This window comes from Schistocerca nitens, chromosome 5, assembly GCF_023898315.1.
Source record: "Schistocerca nitens isolate TAMUIC-IGC-003100 chromosome 5, iqSchNite1.1, whole genome shotgun sequence".
NCBI lineage: Eukaryota > Metazoa > Arthropoda > Insecta > Orthoptera > Acrididae > Schistocerca > Schistocerca nitens.
Window position 1 is genome coordinate 814778296 of NC_064618.1, and position 27159 is coordinate 814805454.

General features: G+C 42.9%; 1 protein-coding gene across 1 annotated transcript in view; it reads left to right on the plus strand.

The window, feature by feature from the left end:
- LOC126260737 (atrial natriuretic peptide receptor 1-like) overlaps positions 1 to 27159 on the plus strand; it is a 506740-nt gene that overhangs the window by 78815 nt on the left and 400766 nt on the right. The window contains exons 5-6 of the mRNA XM_049958075.1: positions 10218 to 10332; positions 23333 to 23661. Of these exons, the coding sequence (XP_049814032.1) occupies positions 10218 to 10332; positions 23333 to 23661 (444 nt within the window). The remainder of the gene's footprint in view (positions 1 to 10217; positions 10333 to 23332; positions 23662 to 27159) is intronic.

Consider the following 27159-nt stretch of genomic DNA (forward strand, 5'->3'; position numbering starts at 1 on the left):
TGGCTGCACTTCCAATCCGTTTTATTTTTATTTTTTGTACTGCAAAGATTTGTCTGTGCAGCCAGTTTCAAGCAAACCTTTAACCACTTAACCTCGTATGAGTTTGGTTACAATCGTATAATTTCATGAGCAGTCAGTGGTTGGCTGGTCTTATGAGCTGTATCCGTGATATTCGGTTCAGAACAAACGGTAAAGCACACAACCAAGCCATTGGCTGTAGGCAATTGTTATCACATTGCCGCCAAGCTGGATTACGAGACTGGATTTTTAACTTTCCTGCACACCCATTTCCGTTCGATGTGCGGAAATGTTTTCAATAGAATTGGGTGGACTGTTTTCCACGAGTTCCATGTAGACGTTTCTCGTAAGTGCTTCATACACCGACTGTTGTAGGTAACCACATCCCAAATAATAATCTTAATAATGTGCTAAGTAGATAAAATGTTACTTTATAAATCTGTATGGATTGTAGGTTAAAGTTCTCTGAGGAGGGATTTTGTTATTACGTTATTGTTGCTTTGAATTACTCTGATGGTTTCTTTCACGGATAAGGCGGTCATTTCTGTTCCCATATGTTTAGCGCCAACTTCTCCTTTTATTTTTTGTAGCGGTATTACGGGAAAATTTGTTTTTAAAGCACTGCTTCACCATATGTACCAATCAAGAAAACTCTCACCTTTCTTGAACTATCCAAACCCGGCACACGATCCACCCTTACACTTTTAACTTCCGTCAGTGCCTTGTTAAAAAATGTGGTAGGTAGGAGGTAAAGTACTGACGGAAGTGAAGCAATGAGGATGGGTCGTGTGTCGTGTTTGGATAGCTCAGTTGGTACAGCAATTGAACTCGGAAGGCAATGTTCAAACTTTGAATCTCAGTCCGGCACGCACTTTTAAACTATCATCCCTAAATATTTTCAGACTTTCTTAACCAATTCACATAATTTACCCACAGAAGTAATTATAATACTTGTGCAGACGCTGAAGTTCTCACTGTTGACAAACCGTTTTATGTAATTGATGGCCTTACGCACAGCTAGTGTGAATCATATTTAACAAACAGAACGCAAATGTTTGTGCTGAATAATGCAAACCATGTCGGAAGGCTAAAAATTTTAGTGGCTGGAGTGAAATAACAAAGGGAGTCCCATAGGTTTGAATTTTGGGTTCACTCCTATTCTTCATATGAGTCACTGACCTTCCACTTAAAATTTGACGAGTAAAATTGATACTACGTTTCCTTGAGTGGCCATCTTCCGCAGCAGCTGTTAAAATCTCTTACTATAGGTTACCCATCGTGAGCTGACTGCAGACTAATTAAAAAGAATTACACCAAACGCGTTTCGCCTTTATTCATAAAGCATCTTCCGTGGTTATTCTGTAAACTCGATACATACGTTTCTACATTTTTGATTGTTTTAGGTTAAAAACAGCGTTTTCTTTATAAAGTTGGTATGCAGGTTACTTATGGTGTCTCTTTACATATTCTGCTCCTTCCCTCCTCACCACCAGCAGTTGGTTTCGAAAGGCTTCATTTTACATTTGCACTTAGCAGTTTTTGGTATTCTGCAGTATTTCCTGCGCTGCTTTATTTACACTTGACTTCCATAAAGTATTTCTCACTCCACACTCCCATAGTGTTTATGCATGTTTGTTTATTTTCGTTCTCGTTGTGAGTGTTGCCAACCTGTGAAACTATTTTTTTTTTGGTGTGTGTGTGTGTGTGTGTGTGTGTGAGAGAGAGAGAGAGAGAGAGAGAGTGAGCGAGATTTAGTGAGGTCTGTGACATTTTTTGTACGTAGGTAGAGACGTGAGAGGAGTGGGGGCCAGTTAATTTTTTTTCTTTTTTTTTTGTAGGGCAGGGGGGGGGGGGGGAGGGGAAGGCAGGGATAGGCCTGGACAGTGATTATATGACAGTATCTGGGAGGAGATGGTAGTGGTAAATGGAGCTTGTGCTTACATGTGTACATTTAATGTTATATTAAGTGGTCAGCAAGTTTAAAGAGTGTGTGGTTTGCCAAGCTGATCTGATAATTTATGAGTTATTCCTTTTCTGTTATGGTTTTTGGGAGGTGGTATTTTCCTTGTAAGGTGAAGAGGTATTTTCTGTAGTTGTTTATCCTTATGATTTCCATGTCTGTGTCTCTAGTTGTAATTTTATGTTGGTGTTGGTGTAAGCGTTCTGCGAAAGTTGAATGATTTGTTCTATACTTCCATGCTCTTACATGTTGTATCTGGTGTCAAATGTCCTCCTGGTTTGACGTATGTATCTTCCATTATATGTATTGGATTTCAGTTGGTATATTCCTGATTTCAAATGCAGATTAGTCTTTTCTACTGTTTTTTGGAAGTATTTCTAAACTGAGTTCTTGGTTTGGTGTGCTATTTTTATGCCTTATTTCTTGAAAATATTGGACATTCCGTGTGTGTATTTGTGGTTGTGTGTCATAGTGTACCACTTTTATTTTCTGTTTCTTTCACACTTTCTGTTGTTTCTGTTCTTGAATTTGTGTATTGGCTTGTGTGTGATATTATCCTTGTGTGGGTGACAGCTGGGTGTTTCTTCTTTCGTGTTTCTTAATTTTCTTGTTCAGGTCTGTTACAAAGTTCCGTTTGTATCCATTTTCTGTGGCTATTTCCACTTTCCATTTCTTTTTTTGTAATTGTCTGTATCTAATGGTACTGAGTTTAGTCGGTGGAGCATGTATCTAAGCGCTGCCTGCTGTTGAGAAATGGGGTGTTGTGATGTCTCATGTACTCGTATATGTGTGTGTGTGTGGGGGGGGGGGGGCTTTTGGGCGCTCAACGTCGAGGTCATCAGCGCCCTAACACACATTAAAAGGAACGAATGTGGACAAACCTAATAAAACGGAAGCACACACGCAAATAAAGCAGGAAAAGAAGGAAAATGATACATAAGAAAGTAAAACGTAAGGAAAGGGAAAACGTAGCAGCAAGAATGCCTCAGGAAATTGTCATTGGCTGGCCACTTACATAAAATATGGTCGATTTTGTCACACAGTGAGCAAATTAAGACCCTCTCCCTAAATCTTTGTAAAAACATTGGACATGGCACAGAACTTTAAAACTTTAACCACATTCGTCCGAGTGTTATCTGAAAGAGATGGCAGGTCAGATGGAAAGTCAGCCGCGGTCCGCTGGTCGGAAAATAAAACGCAATCCCATAAAACGTGGCGCACAGTGACCTGGACGCCACAAGCACCACACATTGGAGGGTCCTCTCGCCGGAGTAGGAAGCCATGCATCATAGGGCCGTGGCCTCTCTGAAGCCGAGTGAGGAAACCTCGTCCCGTCTACGGGGCTGGAAGGAAGTACACCACACACGCGTTGTGGGATTGACTAAACGGAGCTTATTGTCAGTCACTTCCAGCCACTCGTCCTCCCACCGACGCATGACTCGTGAGCTCAACAGCGAGGTGAGTGTGTACAGGGGGGTAGCACATTGAATTGTGTCTGCTGTTGCTGGTTTTCTGTATATGTCAAATGTGTGTTGGTTGTTTTGAATCTTTATGGTTATGTCCAAGAAATTTAACTGTCTATTTTGTTCCTTCTCTCGTAAAATGTATATTTTCTTGAAAATTATTTATGACTGTGTGTAACTGGTCAATTTTATTCTTTGGTTGATCTATCAGGCACAAGATATCATCCATATAACTAATCCAACATAGGATGTTGTACGTATTTGGCACTATTTTGTTAAGTAAATATGTTTGCTATGGTTACAAACACTGTGAATCCTGTTGGAAGTCCTTCACTTTGTAAATAGAATTCACTATTGAACTGAAAATAGTTCTGTACTGGTATTAGCTCTAGAAGCCTAACTGTCTCTTTTTTAAGTTTTTTTTCTATAATGTCCATTGTTTCAGTTATTGGTATATTGGAGTATATATTCTCTATTTCAAATGACAGGAGGGTGGCTGTGTCTGGAACTTGTATATCTTTCTTGTACTGAATAATGTGTTTAGTGTTTCTTATAGCCCTGTCTTCCCGTAATTTTTAGTTTTCTGGTAAGACATTCAACATGTATCTTGCAAGTGGGTAAGTGGGAGCGTTTCTGTAATACACAATAGCTCTCGCAGGGAGATCTTTCTTGTGTAGCTTTGTTTGGCAACACACAAACACAGTGGTTCTCCTGGATAAACCGCAATACATCAGTAAGGCACAAGAGTTCATCACAAAGAATTAAATTCTGGAACTGAAGTCAAATCCAGCTAACAGATTCCAAACGAAGTTGGAAACACTCTGAAAGACATTGAACATACAATAGAAAACAATGGAAAAGGAAAACTGCTACAAAACATCCCAGTGCACCTTCCCTCCGACGTCAACCAAAGCTACACAAGAACGATCTCCCAGCCAGAGCTATTGTGAACTGTAGAAATTATAGAATTTTAGTTATTATACAGGTTCGTGCAGGGAGCCAGTTCAGTGATGAATAGCATAATATAATGATGGTATTCAAAAGAATCATGCAGGACGATCTGAAGTGTTGGTAAGAAAAAAGAGAGAGCATGAGGGCGCCGGGAAGGAGCCTAAACTCGTGACTCCAAAGGTACCACAAGGGGGGAATGTCATAAATACGATAATAACAGTAAATCTGTAGTTAAGGTGGGACTGGAGTGTTAACTGTGCAGCAGAGAGCAATTAGAGGTGAGGCAGCTTCGCCCATGTATATGTTTGGCACATATATTGAACACATCTCCTTCTCTCCCCCTCTGTTTCCACATCTCCCTCAGCCTGTCCACCTTATCCTACCACCTCTTTCTATCTCCTTCTCCCCACTCTCAATATCTTTCTCTCCTACTCTTCTCTGTTTGTGCATTTCCTCCACCTCGTTCCTCTGACCATATCCTCCTCCCCCTCCCTCTTTCCATCTGTGTCTTCACCTCTTCCTTTCTGCTTGTCGGCCACCCCTCTATACCTTCCATATCCATCTCCCTCTGTCCATTTATTGCTACATTTCACTCCATGCACCCCCTCCTGTATCCATCTCAACATACCCCAGCCATAGTCATTGGCACATATAATAGCTGCAATGCAGTTCAATAAAGCAGAATGATACTACTAGCTCAATATGTTTGCCATGCAGGGCAGGCTACATATCAGAGGCTTGAGCATCATATATTTTCCCCTGATGTACAGGCAGCCGAGTGAAGCAGGTCGATAAAGAACGCAATACAACTCAAAACACAACACATTTCTAACACATGGCAGCCTACATGTCAGGATGTGGAAAATCATTTCTGGCAGCTGACATAAATGCTGCCTTGCAAATCAGATTGATTTGGCAGGCTGATACTGTTTCCATACAACATGCCAGTCATGAAGGGCAGTCTGTATTCTAGGGGCTATAAATATTGCCTGCATCTCCACTCATATCGGAGCTGGGAGGTTATAAACCTCGTAGTGCCGATAAAGGCATGCTGTTTTGTGCCAAATTTGGTCGAAATCTATCCAGAGGTTTTGGAGGAGCTGCCAGACTATATATTACACTCTGCTTTATATATATGTAAAACAGGTTAAGGATCAATAAAATCAATATTTAATTGTTAATCCAAGCCAGCTGCCGTGGCCGTGCGGCTCTTGGAGCTTCAGTCCGGAACCGCGCTGCTGCTACAGTCGCAGGTTCGAATCCTGCCTCGGGCATGGATGTGTGTGATGTACTTACGTTAGATTTAAGTAGTTCTAAGTCTTGGGGACTGATGACCTCAGATGTTCAGTCCTATAGTGCTTAGAACCATTTTGTTAGTCAAAATATACTTTTATAATAGTTTATTCACATTTTCTTGCTATACAATCATCATTACGTAATTATTACTGAATCAAGTCATATCTCGACAACACACTATATACATTTAAAGTAATGCTACAAATTGACCAGAGAGTTTAATGATATTATTTTAAATACGGGGAAGCTTAAAAAGATATAGCGATTGTTTTCTGCATACTCGTGCCTCTGTAAATGAATCATTTTTTACATATATATTGATAATCCATACTGTAATATTTTGCCAGCAGATCCTCAGAGCAAGAGTGCTCTTGTTAAGCTGCTCCTGGCCATAGTGAACCTTTCCCAAAAGCCAGAAAAGTACGGCTTGCCTGAAGTGTTTGTGTTACTTTAAAAGCGAAGTTACGTTTAAAAGCTGACTGACTGGAGGGGGCCACCAACGAGCTCCAAACGCGTGGAGGCTACAAAGCGAAAGCTTTCAAGCATTCCCATTACGAACAAGTGTGTTTGTTGTTGGGCTGCAGCCCTCCTGATAACTCATAAAGACAGAAAAAATGCTTGATGGAATTATTGATGGTATTCACTAGAAAATCTGGTGAGCAGCGAGTTCTGGGAAGTGCCAGAACGCCAAATAATTGCGAACGACACATGATTCATTGTCTCCCACACCAGCCGATGCTTTTTGGCGTAAATGGCCAGAAATTGTGTCACCCTGTACGAGGACTAGGAGGCATTGTTACGCAATGTCGATCGTGCGTTGCATGGGATTGCGCACTGAACCCTCCCAAGGACAAAGACAAATCTACGGAAAATTCTCCGCCCAGAGTAGAGGAAAATGAGTAGAACTATGAAAGTAGGGCTAGTCGCTAGAAGAGACAGTGAATCGTCATAATGAATGATTACTCTGCAAGAGGAGGACCCAGAAGTGTCTCAGAAGAAGCCATTTGCACGTTGCTTCACATCAATCTTCTAAAATGGCTATCTGCCTGATGTATACACAGCTCTCTGAGTCACATCCCATAGCTCATTCCGTTCTTTGTTGTCCCAATTTTCCATTCCATGTATGATGGGCTTTTCCGCAGTCTTGCAGTCTGATGGTTGAATCTTTAAGCATTCGACTTCATTTTCCTGGCGTACGTCAACCTCCAAATATCATATTTTCGCTGCCCCTGCGAGATAATCGCTCTTGGTAACAGATGCCGTGCGCGAGGACAGAAACAACAGTGCTCTTCCCAGAAACGGAACAGGCCGGTTGTCAACCAGTGGAATTACGTAGGGGATAAGATGCAAGGAGCGTTGTATGAGAGCAGCAGAACACGGAAACTGAAGCAGCTACACAACAGCAAAAGAGACTGATATTCTTGACGACATCTCATGAACCACAGACGCCGGAAGTAACACTGACTTCTTCAAGTAATAAGACGAAGTAGTTGAATTTCATTCCAACTTGTCAAGTACTGAGTCATCTCTGTGTCCAGTCGAATCAGCCCTGAAAATGTATTTGTAATGTTGATCTGCGAATGATAATAATAATAATAATAACAATAATACTCATTTGGAGTAGTGAAATGGAGTAACACAGACCTAGAAGCACTCAATACACTTACACGATCACAATGCCACAAATATAGAATACATCACATACATTCAGCAACAGAAAGATTCACATTAAGCAGGAAGGAAGGAGGAAGGGGATTTATCGACATAAAAAACCTACATTATGGACAGGTAGACAATTTAAGAAAATTCTTTCTAGAACGAGCAGAAACTAGCAAAATACACAAAGCAATCACTCATATAAATACATCGGCTACACCACTGCAATTTCATAACCACTTCTACAACCCTCTAGATCACATAACATCAACAGATACGAAGAAAGTAAATTGGAAAAAGAAAACACTACATGGTAAGCACCCGTATCATCTAACACAGCCACACATCGATCAAGACGCATCCAACACATGGCTAAGAAATGGCAATATATACAGTGAGACGGAAGGATTCATGATTGCAATACAGGATCAAACAATAAACACCAGACATTACAGAAAGCATATTATTAAAGATCCCAATACCACAACAGATAGATGCTGACTTTGCAAACAACAAATAGAAACAGTAGATCACATCACAAGCGGATGTACAATACTAGCAAATACAGAATACCCCAGAAGACATGACAATGTAGCAAAAATAATACATCAACAGCTTGCCTTACAACATAAACTTATAAAACAACATGTTCCCACATACAAGTATGCACCGCAAAATGTACTGGAGAATGATGAATATAAATTATACTGGAACAGAACCATTATAACAGATAAAACAACACCACATAACAAACCTGACATCATACTCACCAATAAAAAGAAGAAATTAACACAACTAATCGAAATATCCATACCCAATACAACAAATACACAAAAGAAAACAGGAGAAAAAATTGAAAAATACATCCAACTGGCTGAGGAAGTCAAGGACATGTGGCATCGGTATAAAGTTGACATTATACCAATTATACTATCAACTACAGGAGTCATATCACACAATATCCACCAGTACATCAATGCAATACAGCTACATCCAAACTTATATATGTTCAATCACCCGAAAGTTCCTAAATGCAGTATAACATATACCGTACAGTTAAAAGGAAGTCACGCTTGATCAAGGTCCGCGTCACTTTCCATTTTTGACCAGACATAACGTCTGAGAAAAGAAAGAAAGAAACAATAATAATATGCGTTTGCTTGTATTTATCGTTCAAAATTAATTTACTACATTTTGGTACACAGTATGGGCTGATATAATGTAAATATCAATTCCTTAATCAATTCTATTCAGTACCTATTTGGCAGCCAACGTTGGGTGACCCTACTAGCAGTTCAGTTCATAACATCACCATATGTTGTAATGTAAATTCTCTAGGAACACCTACGACGTTTAGTAATGAAGTTTTATCCGTCGACCAGAAAGAGAGTTACCTATTTTATTGTTGTTGTTGTATCTACGTAAGTGCATGTCTGATATATATTCAAATCTCCACGCCTGCCGCTACAAGTGTCAAAAGGAAATGCCACAGCTTATCTTTACTTTACACATGCTTTCCACCATAGAAAGAGGCGGGGAGCATTCTGTTGTCAGTAGGGAGGCAGTAAAAGCAAAATAGGTCGTCAGGGGGGTTCAGTGACTTGGAATGTGCTCTAGTCACTGGAAGTCAGCTGGGTAATAAACCCATCAGAGACGTTTCCACGCTTCTAAAGATACCCAATCGACTGTTGCTGATGTGACTGTAAAGTAGAAACGCGAAGGAAAACTACAGCTAAACTAGAAGAACATAGGTCCCATGTACAGAAGCACAGGTGCCCTTGAGCGATGCGGGGAGTGGTTATCAAAATATCATGGAATCAGCGAAAAGAATTACTCGTAAGTGCCAAAGAATTACCAACAGTTCAGTTAGCACAATGAATGTGCGCAGGGAGTTAAAAAGAATAGGTATGATCATCGAGCCGCTCCTCAGAATCAATACATTTCTGTAATTAGTAACGAATCACGATAGACTGTGACAAACCGACGGAAACATTAGGGTTTGGCGAATGCCTGCAGAGCCTTACTTGTCATCTTGTGTAGTGGCTTATATGAAGTACGGAAGAGGTGGTGTTATGGTATGAGAGTGTATTTGACAGTTAGGTGATGAGGATGATGATGATGATGACGTTTGGATTGTGGGGAGATCAACTGCACCGTTATCAGCACCCGTACAAATTCCCAACCTTTTCTCAGTCCATTCTTGCCACTTGCATGAATGATGATGAAATGATGAGGACAACATAAACACCCAGTCATCCCGAGGCAGGTGAAAATCCCTGACCCCCCCCCCCCCGGAATCGAACCCGGGACCCCGTGCTCGGGAAGCGAGAACGCGACCGCGGGACCACGAGCTGCGGACTGACAGTTAACGTCGCCATCTTACTGCGGATAAGAAAACGCAAAATGTGGAAGGATATGAACTGTGTGCCGTAGGAGAACCGTTCGAAGACGATGATTGTTTGTCTCTGCAAGTCATTGCCACCTGTCATACAACATTACTTATGGTGCATTCTGGAAATGCCAGAAACCCGAAATGAACTTAGTGAAACACTTTTGGGATGCGATAGAAGGCTGACTTTAACGCTTAACATTACTATCTACTCTGGTTTCGGCGGTAGAGGGAGGATGAGCTGGCATTTCTCTACAGGCATTTAGAATTCAGACAGTTGAAAGTGTCTTCACTATGGTTGAGAACGTCATAAAGATTAGGGTTGGATACACTTCATGTTAATGTTCATCAACAGGTGTCCGACTGCTTCTGAGCAGGTAGTGTACGCCGTAAAGTGCTTACATGTAAGTGTCTGTTGGATGTGAGACCACACAGACGCTGACCGTGCTCCCAGACTAACCGGCGACAGGTGGACATGTTGCAGTCGTGCTGCTGTGTGCGGACCCCAGCACCGTCAGGGAGATCCTGCTTGCCGCCGAGGAGCTCAACATGGTGGGCAGCGGAGAGTACGTCTTCTTCAACGTCGAGCTCTTCAACAGGTGAGCAGGAGCGGTCACAGGGCCGCTCCTCTGAGCGTGTGCCTGCAGCATATCTCTGAATATATAGGTTGTCACTTAATCTTTTAAAGTGCTGTAATACTTTGCTGCTAGCTTATTCCAAGGACTTTCTAGTTCTGTGCTCTTGGCGGACCTTCAACGTTTTGTAAATCACAAATGCTTGACGAAATAGTCTGTTCTGTATTTTATGTTATTATTGTACTTGCTTCGTGAAGCCTGAATTGCCACAATGAAATACACTCTGAGACAAAAGAGACATACCACGGAGGAATTAACTGAATGAGACGGAAATCAGTAGATGTAATCCACACGTACAAACAAACAAATGATTGAAATTTCAGAAGAATTGGATGCCTTATTCAAGAGAAAGAGCGTAGGAAACCTAGAACGTCAATACATCTACATCTACATCTACATCTACATCTACATCTACATCTACATGGATACTCTGCAAATCACATTTAAGTGCCTGGCAGAGCGTTCAAAACCACCTTTACAATTCTCTATTATTCCAATCTCGTATAGCGCACGGAAAGAAAGAACACCTATATCCTCCCGTACGAGCTCTGATTTCCATTATTTTATCTTGGTGATCGTTCCTCCCTGTGTAAGTCGGTGTAAACAAAATATTTTCGCATTCGGGATAGAAAGTTGGTGATTGGAATTTCGTGAGAAGATTCCGCCGCAACGAAAAACGCCTTTCTTTTAATGATGTCCAGCCCAAATCCTGTATCATTTCTGTGACACTCATTCCCACATTTCGCGTAGTACAAAACGTGCTCCCTTTCTTTGAACTTTTTCAATGCACTCCGTCAGTCCTATCTGGTAAGGATCCCACACCGCGCAGCAGTATTCTGAAAGAGGACGGACAAGCGTAGTGTAGGCAGTCTCCTTAGTAGGTCTCTTACATTTTCTAAGTGTCCTGCAAATAAAACGCAGTCTTTGGTTAGCTTTCCCCACAACATTTTCTGTGTGTTCCTTCAAATTTAAGTTGTTCGTAACTGTAATACCTAGATATTTAGTTGAATTTACGGCTTCTAGATTACACTGATTTATCGTGTAACCGAAGTTTAACGAGTTCCTTTCAGCACTCATGTGGATGACCTCACACTTTTCGTTATTTAAAGTCAACAGCCACTTTTCGCACCATTCCGATATTTCTTCTACATTGTTTTGCAGTTTGTTTTGATCTTTTGATGACTTTATTAGCCGATAAACGACAGCGTCATCTGCAAACAGCCGAAGACGGCTGCTCAGATTGTCTCCCAAATCCTTTATATAGATAAGGAACAGAAAAAAAAAATGGTTCAAATGGCTCTGAGCACTATGGGACTCAACATCTGAGGTCATCAGTCCCCTATAACTTAGAACTACTTAAACCTAACTAACCTATGGACATCACACACATCCATGCCTGAGGCAGGATTCGAACCTGCGACCGGAGCGGTCGCGCGGTTCCAGACCGAAGTGCCTAGAACCGCTCGGCCACAACGGCTGGCAGATAAGGAACAGCAAATGGCCTATAACACTACCTTGGGGAAAGCCAGAAATGACTTCTGTTGTTCTCGATGCCTTTCCGTCAGTTACTACGAACGGTGACCTCTCTGACAGAAATCACAGATCCAGTTACATAACCGAGACGATATTCCATAAGCACGCAATTTCACTACGAGCCGCTTGTGTGGTCTAGTGTCAAAAGCCTTCCGCCTTCCGGAAATACACAAATACGGAATCGATCTGAAATCCCGTCTCAATAGCACGCAACACTTCATGTGAATAATGAGCTAGTTTTGTTTCACAGGAACGATGTTTACTAAACCCATGTTGACTCAATAGCGAGTTTGTCAACCTCCGGGCCATATGCAAGCAGTTGTTCGGCTTGGCAATTGATTGATAGAGTTTTATGTCGTCCTGAAGGAAACCATGCCAATTTCCGTTCGACCGGCGCGTTAGGTCATCAAAATCTCGAGTCGGTTGTAGGGCCCTGGCCGTAGTGCTTTAGCCTATCTCAGCTGGAGAGAGGACCGGTGACTTTGTTGGCCAAGATAGTGTTTCCAAGTATCAAGACAAGCGGTAGAAACTCTCGCAGTGCGTGCGTGTGCATTGTCTTACTGAAATGTAGGCCCCGGAGTTCTTGCCATGGAAGACAACAATATAGGGCGCAGAATATCGTCGGCGTTGAGCTGCGTTGTAAGGCTGCCGCATGTGACAACCAAAGTGGCCCTGCTATGAAAGGTGATGACATCCCAGATCATCGTTCCTAACTATCAAGTCGTATGGCGGGCGTCGATCAATCTACACTGCTGGCCACCGTAAATGCAACACCTTGAAGGAAGCATCCGAATCAAGTGAAATTTACACCATGAGTTTGCAGCGATGAGATATGCAACTGATTAGAATTTGAGCGCAGACGCACATCAAGCGCGCCTGTGGCGCCACCTCATAGCACCATTTAAGGCTTGGCGATTTCGACGAGTGTACGTTCGGCACGTGTGTTTACCTTGTGGTTGTTTCACAAGACGATCAGTTATGCCTCGTAGACAACAGCGGACATCTTTTGATCAAGTATCCGAGTTCGACAGAGGAAGGATAGTGGCTTACCGAGATTGTGGATTATCATACAGAGAAATCGTTAGTCGTGTTAGACGAAACCAAACACCTGTAATGCGGATATGTGACCGTTGGGTGCAGGAGGGTACGACGGACCGACGTGGTCGATCGCATTCACCTCGGTGCACCACTGCACGTGCTGATAGGCAAATTGTGCGCATGGCAGTGACGGATCGCTCAGTGACATCCCGAACCATAGCACAGCACATTGCGTCTGTAACGCATCATCCAGTGTCTGCGCGTACCATTCGACGCCGTTTCCAGCAGAGTGGTCTGTCCGCAAGACGTCCATTGCTTCGTCTACCATTGACGCAGAACCACAGACGTCTCCGTCGCCAATGGTGTGATGACAGACGGATGTGGACGGCAGAATGGAATGACGTTGTCTTTACTGACGAGGCACGCTTCTGTCTGCAGCACGACGATGGTCGGATTCGAGTGTGGAGACACCGTGGAGAGAGGATGCTGGACAGCTGCGTTATGCACCGCCACACTGGTCTTGCACCGGGTATTATGGTATGGGGCGGTATTGGATATTACTCTCGCACGCCTCTAGTACGCATTGGCGGTACTTTAAATAGCCGGCGCTACATATCCGAGGTGCTGGAGCCAGTTGTCCTTCCTTACCTTCAGGGCTCGGCCACAGCCATATTTCAACAGGATAATGCGCGACCACACGTGGCAGAATGGAATGACGTTGTCTTTACTGACGAGGCACGCTTCTGTCTGCAGCACGACGATGGTCGGATTCGAGTGTGGAGACACCGTGGAGAGAGGATGCTGGACAGCTGCGTTATGCACCGCCACACTGGTCTTGCACCGGGTATTATGGTATGGGGCGGTATTGGATATTACTCTCGCACGCCTCTAGTACGCATTGGCGGTACTTTAAATAGCCGGCGCTACATATCCGAGGTGCTGGAGCCAGTTGTCCTTCCTTACCTTCAGGGCTCGGCCACAGCCATATTTCAACAGGATGATGCGCGACCACACGTGGCACGCATTGTCCAAAGGTTCTTCGTCAATAACCAGATTGAATTGCTTCCCTGACCGGCTCGCTCTCCGGATCTTTCGCCGATAGAAAACATGTGGTCCACGGTTGCTCAACGAGTGACCCAGATTACATCCCCAGCTGCCACACCAGATGATCTTTGGCAACGTGTGGAAGCTACTTGGGCTGCTGTACCCCAGGAACACATCCAAAGTCTCTTTGACTCAATGCCGAGAGGTGTGGCAGCGGTGATCTCCAACAATGGCGGCTACTCTGGCTACTGATTCTGGCAGGAACCACATGTCACAGACGTCTGTAAACGTAATCATTTGATACTTGGTCAACATGTTATCTACAAAATAAATTTTGTTGTGCTACCTCTTGTCTTTCTTGGTGTTGCATTTACGGTGGCCAGCAGTGTATTATCCCACAGCTGTCGGGCGAGTCTCCAGACAAGCCTTCGTTGATCATCGGATCTCAATTTGAAGGGGACCTCGCCACTGAAGGCAGTTCTAGTGCAGTAAATGAGAACTCAGGCCGAAGACGTGTACGGAGACGCCCTGGACATTGGTGGGATACTAAGCTACCTGTCACTCGTCGTACGACACAACAACCAGAAGTGACGGTGTGGGTTGCCATTACCTTTCAGAGCAGGACCCTTTTGTTTGTTATCCGCAGCACCCTTACTGCACCTCGACGATGTTCAAAGCCCCGTTTTGTTGTCCTTTATGATGAGACATCCTGGGCTTACATTTGAGCAAGATAACACAAGCCCACACGAGACGAGAGTTTCTACTGCTCGCCTACATGCTTGCCAAACCCAACCTTGACCAACGAGGTCGCCAGATCTCTCCCAACTGAGAACGTCAGGAGCACTATGTGCAGGGCCATCCGACCAGCTATAGATTTTGACGATCCAACGTGCCTATTGGACCGAATTGGGAACGGTATAGTTTAGGAGGACATCTAACAACTCTTATCAACCAGTGCCAAGCTGAATAACTGTTTGCATAAAGACCAAAGGTGGGCCGAGACGTCATTTACTTGCCAGCCTTGTGTCGCTCTTTGCCTTGAATAAGCCATCCTACAGTGCTGCACGAGAGACATTCGCTAACGATATAGTGCACAGGATTGATGACGGCGATATGCATGTGGACAGCATTTGGTTTACTGACGAAGCTTATTTTTACCTGGATGGCTTCGTCAATAAACAGAACTGGCGCATATGGGGAACCGAAAAGCCCCATGTTGCAGTCCCATCGTCCCTGCATCCTCAAAAAGTACTGGTCTGGGCCGCCATTTCTTCCAAAGGAATCATTGGCCCATTTTTCAGATCCGAAACGATTACTGCATCACGCCATCTGGACATTCTTCGTGAATTTGTGGCGGTACAAACTGCCTTAGACGACACTGCGAACACCTCGTGGTTTATGCAAGATGGTGCCCGGCCACATCGCACGGCCGACGTCTTTAATTTCCTGAATGAATATTTCGATGATCGTGTGATTGCTTTGGGCTATCCGAAACATACAGGAGGCGGCGTGGATTGGCCTCCCTATTCGCCAGACATGAACCCCTGTGACTTCTTTCTGTGGGGACACTTGAAAGACCAGGTGTACCGCCAGAATCCAGAAACAATTGAACAGCTGAAGCAGTACATCTCATCTGCATGTGAAGCCATTCCGCCAGACACCATGTCAAAGGTTTCGGGTAATTTCATTCAGAGACTACGCCATATTATTGCTACGCATGGTGGATATGTGGAAAATATCGTACTATAGAGTTTCCCAGACCGCAGCGCCATCTGTTGTTGAAAATTGTAACTACTGTAATTTCGAAAGTTTGTCTGCCTGAAAATGTACTGTTGTCCCAAGCATATTGCAACAAACGGTGTATTTCTATCGCTGCTCGTTTAGTTTTTATTGCCGTTTCGAATATACCGGTCATTTTTGAAACACTCTGTATATTTCTCAAACTGAAATCGTATGTATCATATCTACCGATGTCCGTTCCACTCAGATAATTCCTTCGTGGTGTGTGTTTTTTGTCTTAGCGCGTATTTTGTGGGGGAGACTGCTGCTCCTTGGAGCACTTTTCATATTTTTGCGTCCAGCGAAGCCTGTAACAGAAGTTTAACATTTTTTCTTATTCCATTTTTAAATGACAGCATTCCCTTCATGTATGCTGCAATTTTTTGCTGAAAGTACAGAAACTACTCCTGGAAAGTAAGGGTTCTCCAAATGCTGAAAGCCATTCCAAGGTATGTGTAGGTCATGTACATAGACACACATATTCCGATCAAATCCAAATTGTTGCAGTCGAGGGTACCATGGCACTATTGTATTTAATAGTCTAAGAGTTACATTAGTAATCTACTACACGCCAATCAGCACTAAGCCAAACCTAATTAATAGTAAATTTCACCCATTTTGGAATAGAAATTACATAAATTCACTTCATTTGGAAGGTATAAAATAGTATAAGACTGACGAAATGTTGGTTAAACGCCCATGCATTATGTAACGTGTTTTACGCATGTAGCCTATTTAATTCTGCTCATTATGAAATTGCGTAACTGAAGAACTAACAATACCCTCCAAATTACTTTCATATATTATACAGCACTTAAATATGTAGAATTCATAATAACTAAAAACAGTGCTCAAATCAATCTCTCATATATTTTTAACAGCAAAAAAGATAGAAAATTCCTTAAACTGCTCACGCGATTCTAAAGTCAGTCTTCGATTGAAACATTGACTAATGCACATCACGTGGTCCTAGGTATATTATCCTTCTAGTATATCAGTCTCCACTAATTTCCTCCTCTACATCCTGACTGCTCCTTACGCAAGGGCTTCAATTGGAATTTGAACGTATGAAGTTCATAGCGCACAATAGTTCGAATGTTTATTTCAGAGAAATGTAATGAGATTTCTTTGCTACGCTTAGACGTGCTAGACGAATTGTAATATGAAAACATTGCTTTTCGTTCGATTCAACTAAAAGCTTTAAATAGTTTTCAAAACGGATCTTTCGTTTGAAGCAGATTTTTGGTGCAAATTTCGCGGCATATACGTTGAAAATCAGTTTTATTTAATATTAAAATAGCCGATTTGTCTGAATCAGTCAACGTTTAATTTTCAGAGGTCCTAGAAATAAGTTTAATGTCGAAATAATGACCACATTATTGATTCGCACTGAATGATTTATCTTTGTGTCTAGAAGTACCATTCTCGGAAAGGACAGTACTTTAAAGTAGGTGAAACGTCTACACTGTCAGTATATATGTGTTATTATAAGAGTATTATATTAATAGAAGTCAGGCGTAGACTGTAGCAGAACGCGTCCATTTCTGTAATTATATCTTGACTATGTATTTCTTGGGAAATTTGTATGACACATTGTAATGAGGTGCAACAAGTCAGTTACAAATCATGTGAGCTAATTCACGTGTAAATTTAGTTACACACTCACTTAAGACTCTATATATATGCAATAGTAAAAGTAAGAAACTTTTTGCATAAAATAGGCAACAAGATTTTAAACACAATAGACGGTTTGCATTATTCCTTGCCATATCCTCCTAATTTGAATATGTACTCATAAATAATTAATCATGTACGTATGTATGCAAAAAAAATTAATTGCATCTTGCGATTTTGTGTTGCTCTGTTACTGTGATCCTATATTGCCATGTTACTGTGTGTCAGTCTGTATCTTATCTCTATTTGTGTATAAAATAATTGATTTAACTGTTAATTGCCTCGCACTGTCGTGATTTTGTCTGATTTCGCAAGTAAATACTGTTCAGCTAAACAGATTGCCGTTAACAAGAGATAATGAACATCTTCTTTCGCAGAATCAAGATATAAGATTCATAAGTGCCAGTGGTCTTTATGTAGCACAATTCTGTCCTTAAACTCTCATCATGTTGCTGTATTTGCTAGTGTCTATTTTATATTCCACCCGTACATATACAGAATAATAATATTGTCCTTCATCCACTAAACTCTGCCGAGCTGAGAACGTAAGCCATTTCGCAACTCCAGACAACTGAACTCAAAAGGTTTTTCCCTGACGTCATTCCCACTGCGTGCAAGTGTTGTCTGCCTGGCACCCGTAGAAGCCCGCCGTGCAAATGGCCCCTCGCGCCATTTTCCATCTTACCAGAATTCTCCAACACTGTTGGCCGAATCTAAACATGAACGAGCCAGTCGTGATATGCGGAGACACTACCGAATTATGGAACAAGTTTTTTGCTAATAGATTTCGCAACTTACGAAACTAAGCTCGCCCTGTTTCTCCATGAGATCCACAGCGCTGTAAACAACAGGGCTCAGATTTATGTCGTGTTCGTTGACATCAGAAAGTCATATGTCACCGTCCCGGACTTCCACCTAGTGAAAAATACGAGCTTGCCCAATATCGGACGAGATTTGCGACTGGATTCAGGACTTCCCTGCAGATAGAACTCAACATACGAGGTGCGGCTAGAAAAAAAACCGGACTGATGCTGGAAAAAACATTTATTTACAATTATTTACAATTTCATGTTATCTCCTTCAATGTACTCTCCTCCTCGGTCTCTACACCGCTCCATACGAATTTTCCACTGTTCATAGCAATGCTGCAGATCATTTTCGGTAAGTCCATACATTACTTCCGTCGCTTTTTCTTTTACTGCTTCAACAGTCTCAAATCTAGTTCCTTTCAAAGCTGACTTGACTTTAGGGAAAAGAAAAAAGTCACAGGGGGCCAAATCAGGTGAGTAGGGTGGATGATCTAAGATGGGAATGTTGTGTTTGGCCAAAAACATCTTCACTGACAACGCACTGTGAGCTGGGGCATTGTCTTGGTGAAGGATCCATGACTTTTTTCTCCACAAATCGTTCCGTTTTCTCCGTACTCGCTCACGTAGGGCAGCCAGGACGCTAATGTAGTAATGCTGATTCACTGTTTGTCCCTCTGGTACCCAATCAATGTGCACAATCCCTTTGATGTAAAAAAAAAAAAACAATCATCATTGCCTTGAATTTCGATTTTGACATTGGTGCTTTTTTTTGTTGTGGAGAACCAGGAGTTTTCCAATGCATCGATTGGCGTTTAGTTTCGGGATCGTAAGTAAAAAACCACGATTCATCGCAAGTAATAACATTATGTAAGAAGGTGGGATCACTTTCAATGTTTTCCAGGATGTCAGAACAAATCATTCTTCGGCATTCCTTCTGTTCAATTGTGAGACACTTTGGAACCATTTTTGAACACACTTTGTTCATGTTGAAACTTTCATGAAGAATCTGCCTAACACTTTCCTTGTCAACTCCTGTTAACTCAGACACTGCTCTGATTGTTAAACGGCGATCTTGTCGAACAAGTTTACCGATTTTTTCAATGTTTGCATCAGTTTTTGCTGACAATGGTCTGCCAGTGCGAGTGTCATCACTGGTGTCTTCGCGGCCATCTTTAAATCGTTTAAACCACTCAAACACTTGTGTTCGCGATAAACAATCATCGCCGTACACTTGTTGTAACATTACAAACGTTTCACTTGCAGATTTTCCTAGTTTGAAACAAAATTTGATGTTAACACGCTGTTCTTTCTGTACACTCAACATTTTGCGACGCACAGACAAAACGTCAACTACTTAAAACAGACGCCACGGGCAGACTGAGTGCAGGAGGCAGATGAAACTTGAGCAGTAGGCGGAGCGAGAGTCACGTGACAGGCCACGCGACTTTCAGCCTTATTGCATTCGTTTTATTGTTTCACCAGTACTAGTCCGTTTTTTTTCTAGCCACACCTCGTATGGCTGTTAATGGAACAAAATCTACGGACGTAGTGGTAGTTTCCGCAGTATATCAAGGCGACGTGACATCACCGTTACTGTTTACAATGTGTATAAATGATCTAGTACAAAGCGTCGGAAGCTCTTTAACGCTGTTCATGCATGATACGGCTGTCTGTAAGAAAGTAGCAACGCTAGAAGACAATACCAATCTACAAAATAACATACACCACATTGATGAATAGTGCAGTCTCTGGCAGTTGAACCTGAACGTAAATAAATGAAACATTGTGTGTCATAGGAAAAGAAATCCGCTACTGTACAACTATTCTATTGATGACACATTATTGGAAACAGAATCTCGCGTAAGATGTCAAGCAAGGGGAGGCTACCAATTGTGAAATTCAGATTCGATTCATATTGCGCATAATAAAAGCTCATAGCCAGAGGTGTAATGTGGCAAAGCACCAAGATGCACTTCTCAGCCGTTGTCGAGAAAATCGACAGTTAAAAGACACCGTTGAGGGGAAATACTCTCAACGATTTGTAATTTCCTACAGCGTCGTGGCGCAGCGGTAAGCGCTCGGGTTCGTAATCCGAAGGTCGCCGGATCGAATCTCGCGCCATGCAACTTTTTTTTTAGTATTTGTTATTTGCAATTAATATATATACATATATATTAATAACAAATACTAAAAAAAAGTTGCATGGCGCGAGATTCGATATATATATATATATATATATATATATATATATATATATATATATATAATTCGCGGCAATCAGTTGCAACAATTATGCATATAATAAGTTGTTGAAAGTCGTTTGTCGTGGGAAAACTGGCGACTTCGAACATGATTATGTTTTCTGCAAACAAAGTTGTATTTCACAAATGTTATTAATTTTTTTCATAATGTTTACACGTAGTTAACGGAAGACGTAGAAACGATATTCCGAAACGAATACGTATAGCGTAAGTCAAACGTTTGAATTAGAGGCCCCATGATATATATATATATATATATATATATATATATATATATATATATATATATATATATATATTTGAATTACAAAAAAAAAAAAAACAAACCGAGCGAGGTGGCGCAGTGGGTAGCACACTGGACTCGCATTCGGGAGGACGACGGTTCAATCCCGTCTCCGGCCATCCTGATTTAGGTTTTCCGTGATTTCCCTAAATCGTTTCAGGCAAATGCCGGGATGGTTCCTTTGAAAGGGCACGGCCGATTTCCTTCCCAATCCTTCCCTAACCCGAGCTTGCGCTCCGTCTCTAATGACCTCGTTGTCGACGGGACGTTAAACACTAACCACCACCACCACCACAAAAAACAAATACTAAAAAAAATAATTGCATGGCCCGAGATTCGATCCTGCGACCTTAGGATTACGAACCCGAGCACTTACCGCTGCGCCACAATGCAATAGGAAGTTGTACATCGTAGAGAGTATTTCACCGCAACGGTTTCTATTAACTGTCGATTTTCTCGACAACGGCTGAGAAGTGCATCTTGGTGCTTTGCCACGTTACACCTCTGGCCATTAGCTTTTATTATGCGCAGTATGAATCGAATCTGAATTTCACAATTGGCGGCCTCCCCTTGTAGGAGTAAATATGCAGAGTAACCTTAAGTTCTATGGCAAAATACAATAAATAGCAGAAAAACATACGCCAGACTGAGATTCATAGAAAGAATCTTAGGGAAGTGAAACTAGTCCGTTAAATAAGTGGCTCATGAGGCGCTTGTTAGTTCGATTCTACAGTATTTTTCATCAATGTGGGACCGTTACCAGGAAGGACTGATAGAACATATAGAGGCGCGTTTCGTCAGGGGATCGTTTGGTCGGCGTCAGAGCATTACAGAGATGCTAAACAACTTCCAGAGTCAGTAGCTACAACAGAGTCGTTTTGCCTCGCAGAGAGGCTTAGTACAGAAATTTGGAGATAGTACTTTCCTGGAAGAATTGGACAACTTATGTAGCAATTGTTACAAGGGAGGCGGTGGCCTTCACGGAGAGATTTATTATTGGAATTTCGAGAGAGTACTTTCCGAGAAGGGTCGGACAACATATTACTTCCTCCCACATACACTATATGATAAAAAGTATCCGGACACCCACGAAAACATACGTTTTTCATGTTAGGTGCCTCCTGCGAATTACTCCATATCAGCGACCTCAGTAGTCGTTAGACTTCGTGAGAGAGCAGAATGGGGCGCTGGGCAGAACTCACGGACTTCGAACTTTGTCAGGTGATTGGGTGTCGCCTGTGTCATACGTCTGTACGAGAGATTTCCACACTCCTAAACATCCCTACGTCCACTGTTTCCGATGTGATAGTGAAGTGGTAACGTGAAGGTACACGTACAGCACAATAGCGTACAGGCTGACCTCGTCTGTTGATTGACAGAAACTGCCGACAGTTGAAGAGGGTCTCAGTGTCTAATAGGCAGACATCTAGGCAGAGCATCACACAGGAATTCCAAACTGAATTAAGATCCAGTGCAAGTACTGTGGCAGTTAGGCGGGAGGTGAGAAAACTTTGATTTCATGGCCGAACGGATGCTCATGAGCCACACATCAGGCCTTAAATGCCTATCGACGCCTCGCATTGGACGACTGAATGGGGCAAAAACGTTGTGTGGAGTGACGAATCATGGTACACAATGTGACGATCCGATGGCAGGGTGTGGGTATAGCGAATGCCCGGTGAACGTCATCTGTCATTGAGTGTTGTGCCAATAGTAAAATTTGGAGGCGTTGGTGTCATAGTGTAGTCGTGTTTTTCATGGAAGGGGCTTGCACCCGCTGTTATTTGGCGTGGCACTATCACAGCATAGGCGTACGTTGATATTTTATGCACCTTCTTGCTTCCCACTGTTGAAGAACAAATCGGGGATGGCGATTCCATCTTTAAACACGATGTCGGAGTTGTGTCGGAGTTGTTACACGACAAAAGATCCCTATAATGGACTGGTGTGCACAGAGTCCTGACCTGAATCCTATTGGACATCTTTGGGATTTCTTGGAACACTTCGTGCCAGGCCCCACCGACCGACATCGATACCTGTCCTCAGTGCAGCGCTCCGTAAAGAATGGGCTGCCATTCCCCAGGAAACGTTCCAGCACCTGACTGAACGTATGCGTGCGATAGTGGAAACTGTCATCAAGGCTAGGGGTAGGCCAACACCACGTTGAATTCCAACATTACCGATGGAAGACGCGACAAACCTGTAAGTCACTTTCAGCCAAGTGTTCGCAAGCTTTTGATCACGTAGTGTAGACCTTGTCTTGCTAAATGATTACGATGAAAATTTCAATAAATTGGAGCTAATACAAAGGTTTACCGATTCATGCACCATTCGGAAGCTGAACAGGTAAGGCCGGGGGGGGGGGGGGGGGAATTATCCTCCGCTTGCAGAGTAGCGATGCAGATGTGCATGTAGATTAAATAAAGCCTCGCGACTAGATCAGATGAGGCACAGACCTGAAGTCATGTACCACTGACGCGCAAAGTACAGCGTCCTCGCCCTGTGCAGACTGGTTTCGCGCGTTATGTTGGCAGCATGGACAGCAGCGATGACGTGACGCAGCCGTGGCTGGTGCCCGGGGAACCCCCGGAGCGCAACGAGCGCGCGCGCCGGGCCTACGAGGCGCTGTTGACGGTGACGGCGGCGACGCCGCACAGCGACGCCTACCGCAGCTTCTCGCAGCAGGTGAAGGAGGTGGCTCGCGCCGACTACAACTACACCTTCGGCTCCGAGACCATCTCGACGTTCGTGACGGCCTTCTACGACGCCGTACTGCTGTACGCCATCGCTCTCAACGAGACGCTCTTCTACGGCGGTTCTGAGATGGACGGACAGGCCGTCGTCCGCAGGATGTGGAACAGGACCTTCGCAGGCAAGTGGTCTTCGAGTTCTAATTTCGGTGCGCACTTGTCTGGATCGTGCTATATATCTATTAAGGGGCACGTTCATGAAAAACTGACACTAGTTTTAGATGCACCAACTCCAAAACGTTTAAGACACAAAAGTGAAATTTTGTAACCTCCCTTACATAATATTGACATACGTTCTCTTACGTTCCTTAGATGATATATATTTAATTTTTTTCATGGAATTTAAAAACTGTATCAAAAAAATAATATTTGTGCCTTTTTCTCAGAAACTATTAAAGAGATTTCTACAAAATTTCCTGTTTTGTCTCTTTGCAAATAGCAAGTTTCTCTGATGAAGGTTTTTGAATATAACGAGTAGGAGAATTATAATATATTTAATTCTAATTCTGTAAGTATAATACAGGATGATTCAAAAAGAATACCACAACTTTAAAAATGTGTATTTAATGAAAGAAACATAATATAACCTTCTGTTATACATCATTACAAAGAGTATTTAAAAACGTTTTTTTCACTCAAAAACAAGTTCAGAGATGTTCAATATGGCCCCCTCCAGACACACGAGCAATATCAACCCGATACTCCAACTCGTTCCACACTCTCTGTAGTATATCAGGCGTAACAGTTTGGATAGCTGCTGTTATTTCTCGTTTAAAATCATCAATGGTGGCTGGGAGAGGTGGCCGAAACACCATATCCTTAACATACCCCCATAAGAAAAAATCGCAGGGGGTAAGATCAGGGCTTCTTGGAGGCCAGTGATGAAGTGCTCTGTCACGGGGTGCCTGGCGGCCGATCCATCGCCTCGGGTAGTTGACGTTCAGGTAGTTACGGACAGATAAGTGTCAATGTGGTGGCGCTCCATCCTGCTGAAATATGAATTGTTGTGCTTCTTGTTCGAGCTGAGGGAACAGCCAATTCTCTAACATCTCCAGATACTGTAGTCCAGTTACAGTAGCACCTTCGAAGAAAAAGGGACCAAAAATTTTATTGGCTGAAATGGCACAGAAAACGTTCACCTTAGGCGAGTCACGTTCATACTGAGTTGTTTCCCGCGGATTCTCAGTGCCCCATATACAGACATTGTGACGGTTGACTTTCCCGTTAGTGTGGAAAGTTGCTTCATCACTAAACACAATCTTTGAAACGAAAGATTCATCTGTTTCCATTTGAGCCTAGTCAACAGCGCCTCAAGCGAACAAATGTACAACTAAATGAAACTTTATAGCTCCCTTAATTCGCCGACAGATAGTGCTTAGCTCTGCCTTTTGTCGTTGCAGAGTTTTAAATTCCTAAAGTTGTGGCATTCTTTTTGAATCACCCTGTATATAGCATTCATGAAAAATTCTAAGCAATTCGCTCCATATCTTGGTTTGGACTCAGAACCTAAAAATGTGCTCTTGAGACAACGTTTAATGGGTTTATAGAAATAAGTGTCGAAAATTTCGTAATTGTAGCCTTCATAGATTTAGAAAAAAAGATACATAAACTTTTAAATACATAGTTTTAGGTAACTGAAATTTAAAGTTCACCTTAACATTTTTTTCTATGTCACCTCTTTAGAATGTCCGAGATTTGCACTCATGGCCGTTTTCCTTTCAATACTTCTCTTCTGGTTTCTTGTTTTCTGCCTTCCTTCCCTTACCAGATGTTCATTTGACATTTCGGCTGCAGGGAGGCGCTGTACGTTTATTTTTCTCAAGATATTTTGACTGAAATTTCGTATCTTAAAGAAGTTTATTTTTCTCAAGATATTTTGACTGAAATTTCGTATCTTAAAGCGCATTGTCTCTAATATATCCATCAGCTCCATGTTTCTACTCTGTACATACAAGAAGTGCATCCTAAGCTGCAATTCTGACAGCTACAACAGACGAAAATGTGGCGAAACAAGAATTGCTTCTTCATAACGAAGCAGCTAATTTGTTATTGTTTCTAAGATTGCGAACAGTCAATGATGATTAATAAAACCGAGTAGTACACATCACAGCCTGTAGATGTACTGATTGCGTCAGGTGAAGAGAAACTGATACAACTGTGAAATTCACGTCATGTATCTGTTATAATCTCATCAAAATGTTTGACATCGATTGGAAAATATCGTGTAATTGGTCCACCAGTACTTCACTGCCATGCTATTACGCTACTTCCTAATTGATGCATGAATAGTCCACCTCCTCCTATCATCTATTGCATGCACCCAACATCTTGCATTTTACATCTTAGAAGTATTTTCGAAGTTGAAATAGTTCACGGTTGAAGTGACTGATTTGGGGTGGCGGGGGGGGGGGGCGACGTCGCGCTTTTGTTTTGTCTCTCCCCTCTTCCCCTGATCGGCCGTCCGCGCCCAGTTTCTCTACCGCGACTCCTACCGCCAAGACAGTGCTCCGACCTAGGTGTGGCGCCACACCTCTGCTTGCTGTTCCTCCACATTCCCCTACGTCATTTCGATTTCTGATTTCTGGCTCTGAGCACTATGGGGCTTAACATCTATGGTCGTCAGTCCCCTAGAACTTAGAACTACTTAAACCTAACCAACCTAAGGACATCACACAACACCCAGTCATCATGAGGCAGAGAAAATCCCTGACCCCGCCGGGAATCGAACCCGGGAACCAGGGCGCGGGAAGCGAGAACACTACCGCACGACCACGAGCACCTTAATGCCTTATTCATGAAGTACCCGCTGACATTATTTATCGGCGGTTCGCTTGCTCGAATCTAACAGATTTCTTAATGACGCAGTCCCAGAACTTTTACTCTATTTCATAACCTTATTGTGGTCGTAGCCATTCCATGTAATTACTTCGGGCACTGTTCTGCTACTGCCGGATTTTTTAAGCTGCTGAGATCTAGGATGCCTTTGGTGTTCCCGTCCGACCTATGCATGTCTCACCACATTGATAAAGTATCTGATAGACAACGGATTTCAGTTGTCCACATTACCAAGCATTGTCCGTGTTGTTTTTGTGGCGCGTTATCCGGGAAGATAGGACGAATTCTCCGGAAACACCAAGTGAAGACGATCTTCCGGCCACCAGCCGAAACACTCCCCTTTGCCTTGGCGTGAGGGAGGCACAGCCTGCGTTGCCGAACGAGGGACCCAGTTTTGTGGGGTCGAGATAATAAGAACAAGTTAGAAGGTTAAAGTGTGTTAGGAACTAATTAAGTTTTATAAAAAACCATGATGGAGATAAAAATATTGCTCAATTGATAATTATGCATTGCACTGTATGTTTCTTTCTTTCTATCGCTGACACCATAGTCCCGCAGCGATCGCAGGGTCGGCGTGGTTACAACGGATGTGGCAGTGTTAGTGTTAGGGACGGCCAGATGCCCTTCCTGCCGCCACCCCGAAACCCCCCAGGACGGAATCAGTGTACCCGAGCTGTCTGTGGAAAACCGCCCAAAAACCACATCCAGGCTGGCCGGCACACCGGCCCCCGTCGTTAATCCGCCGGGCGGTTTCGATCCGGGGCCGGTGCGCCTACCCGAGTCCA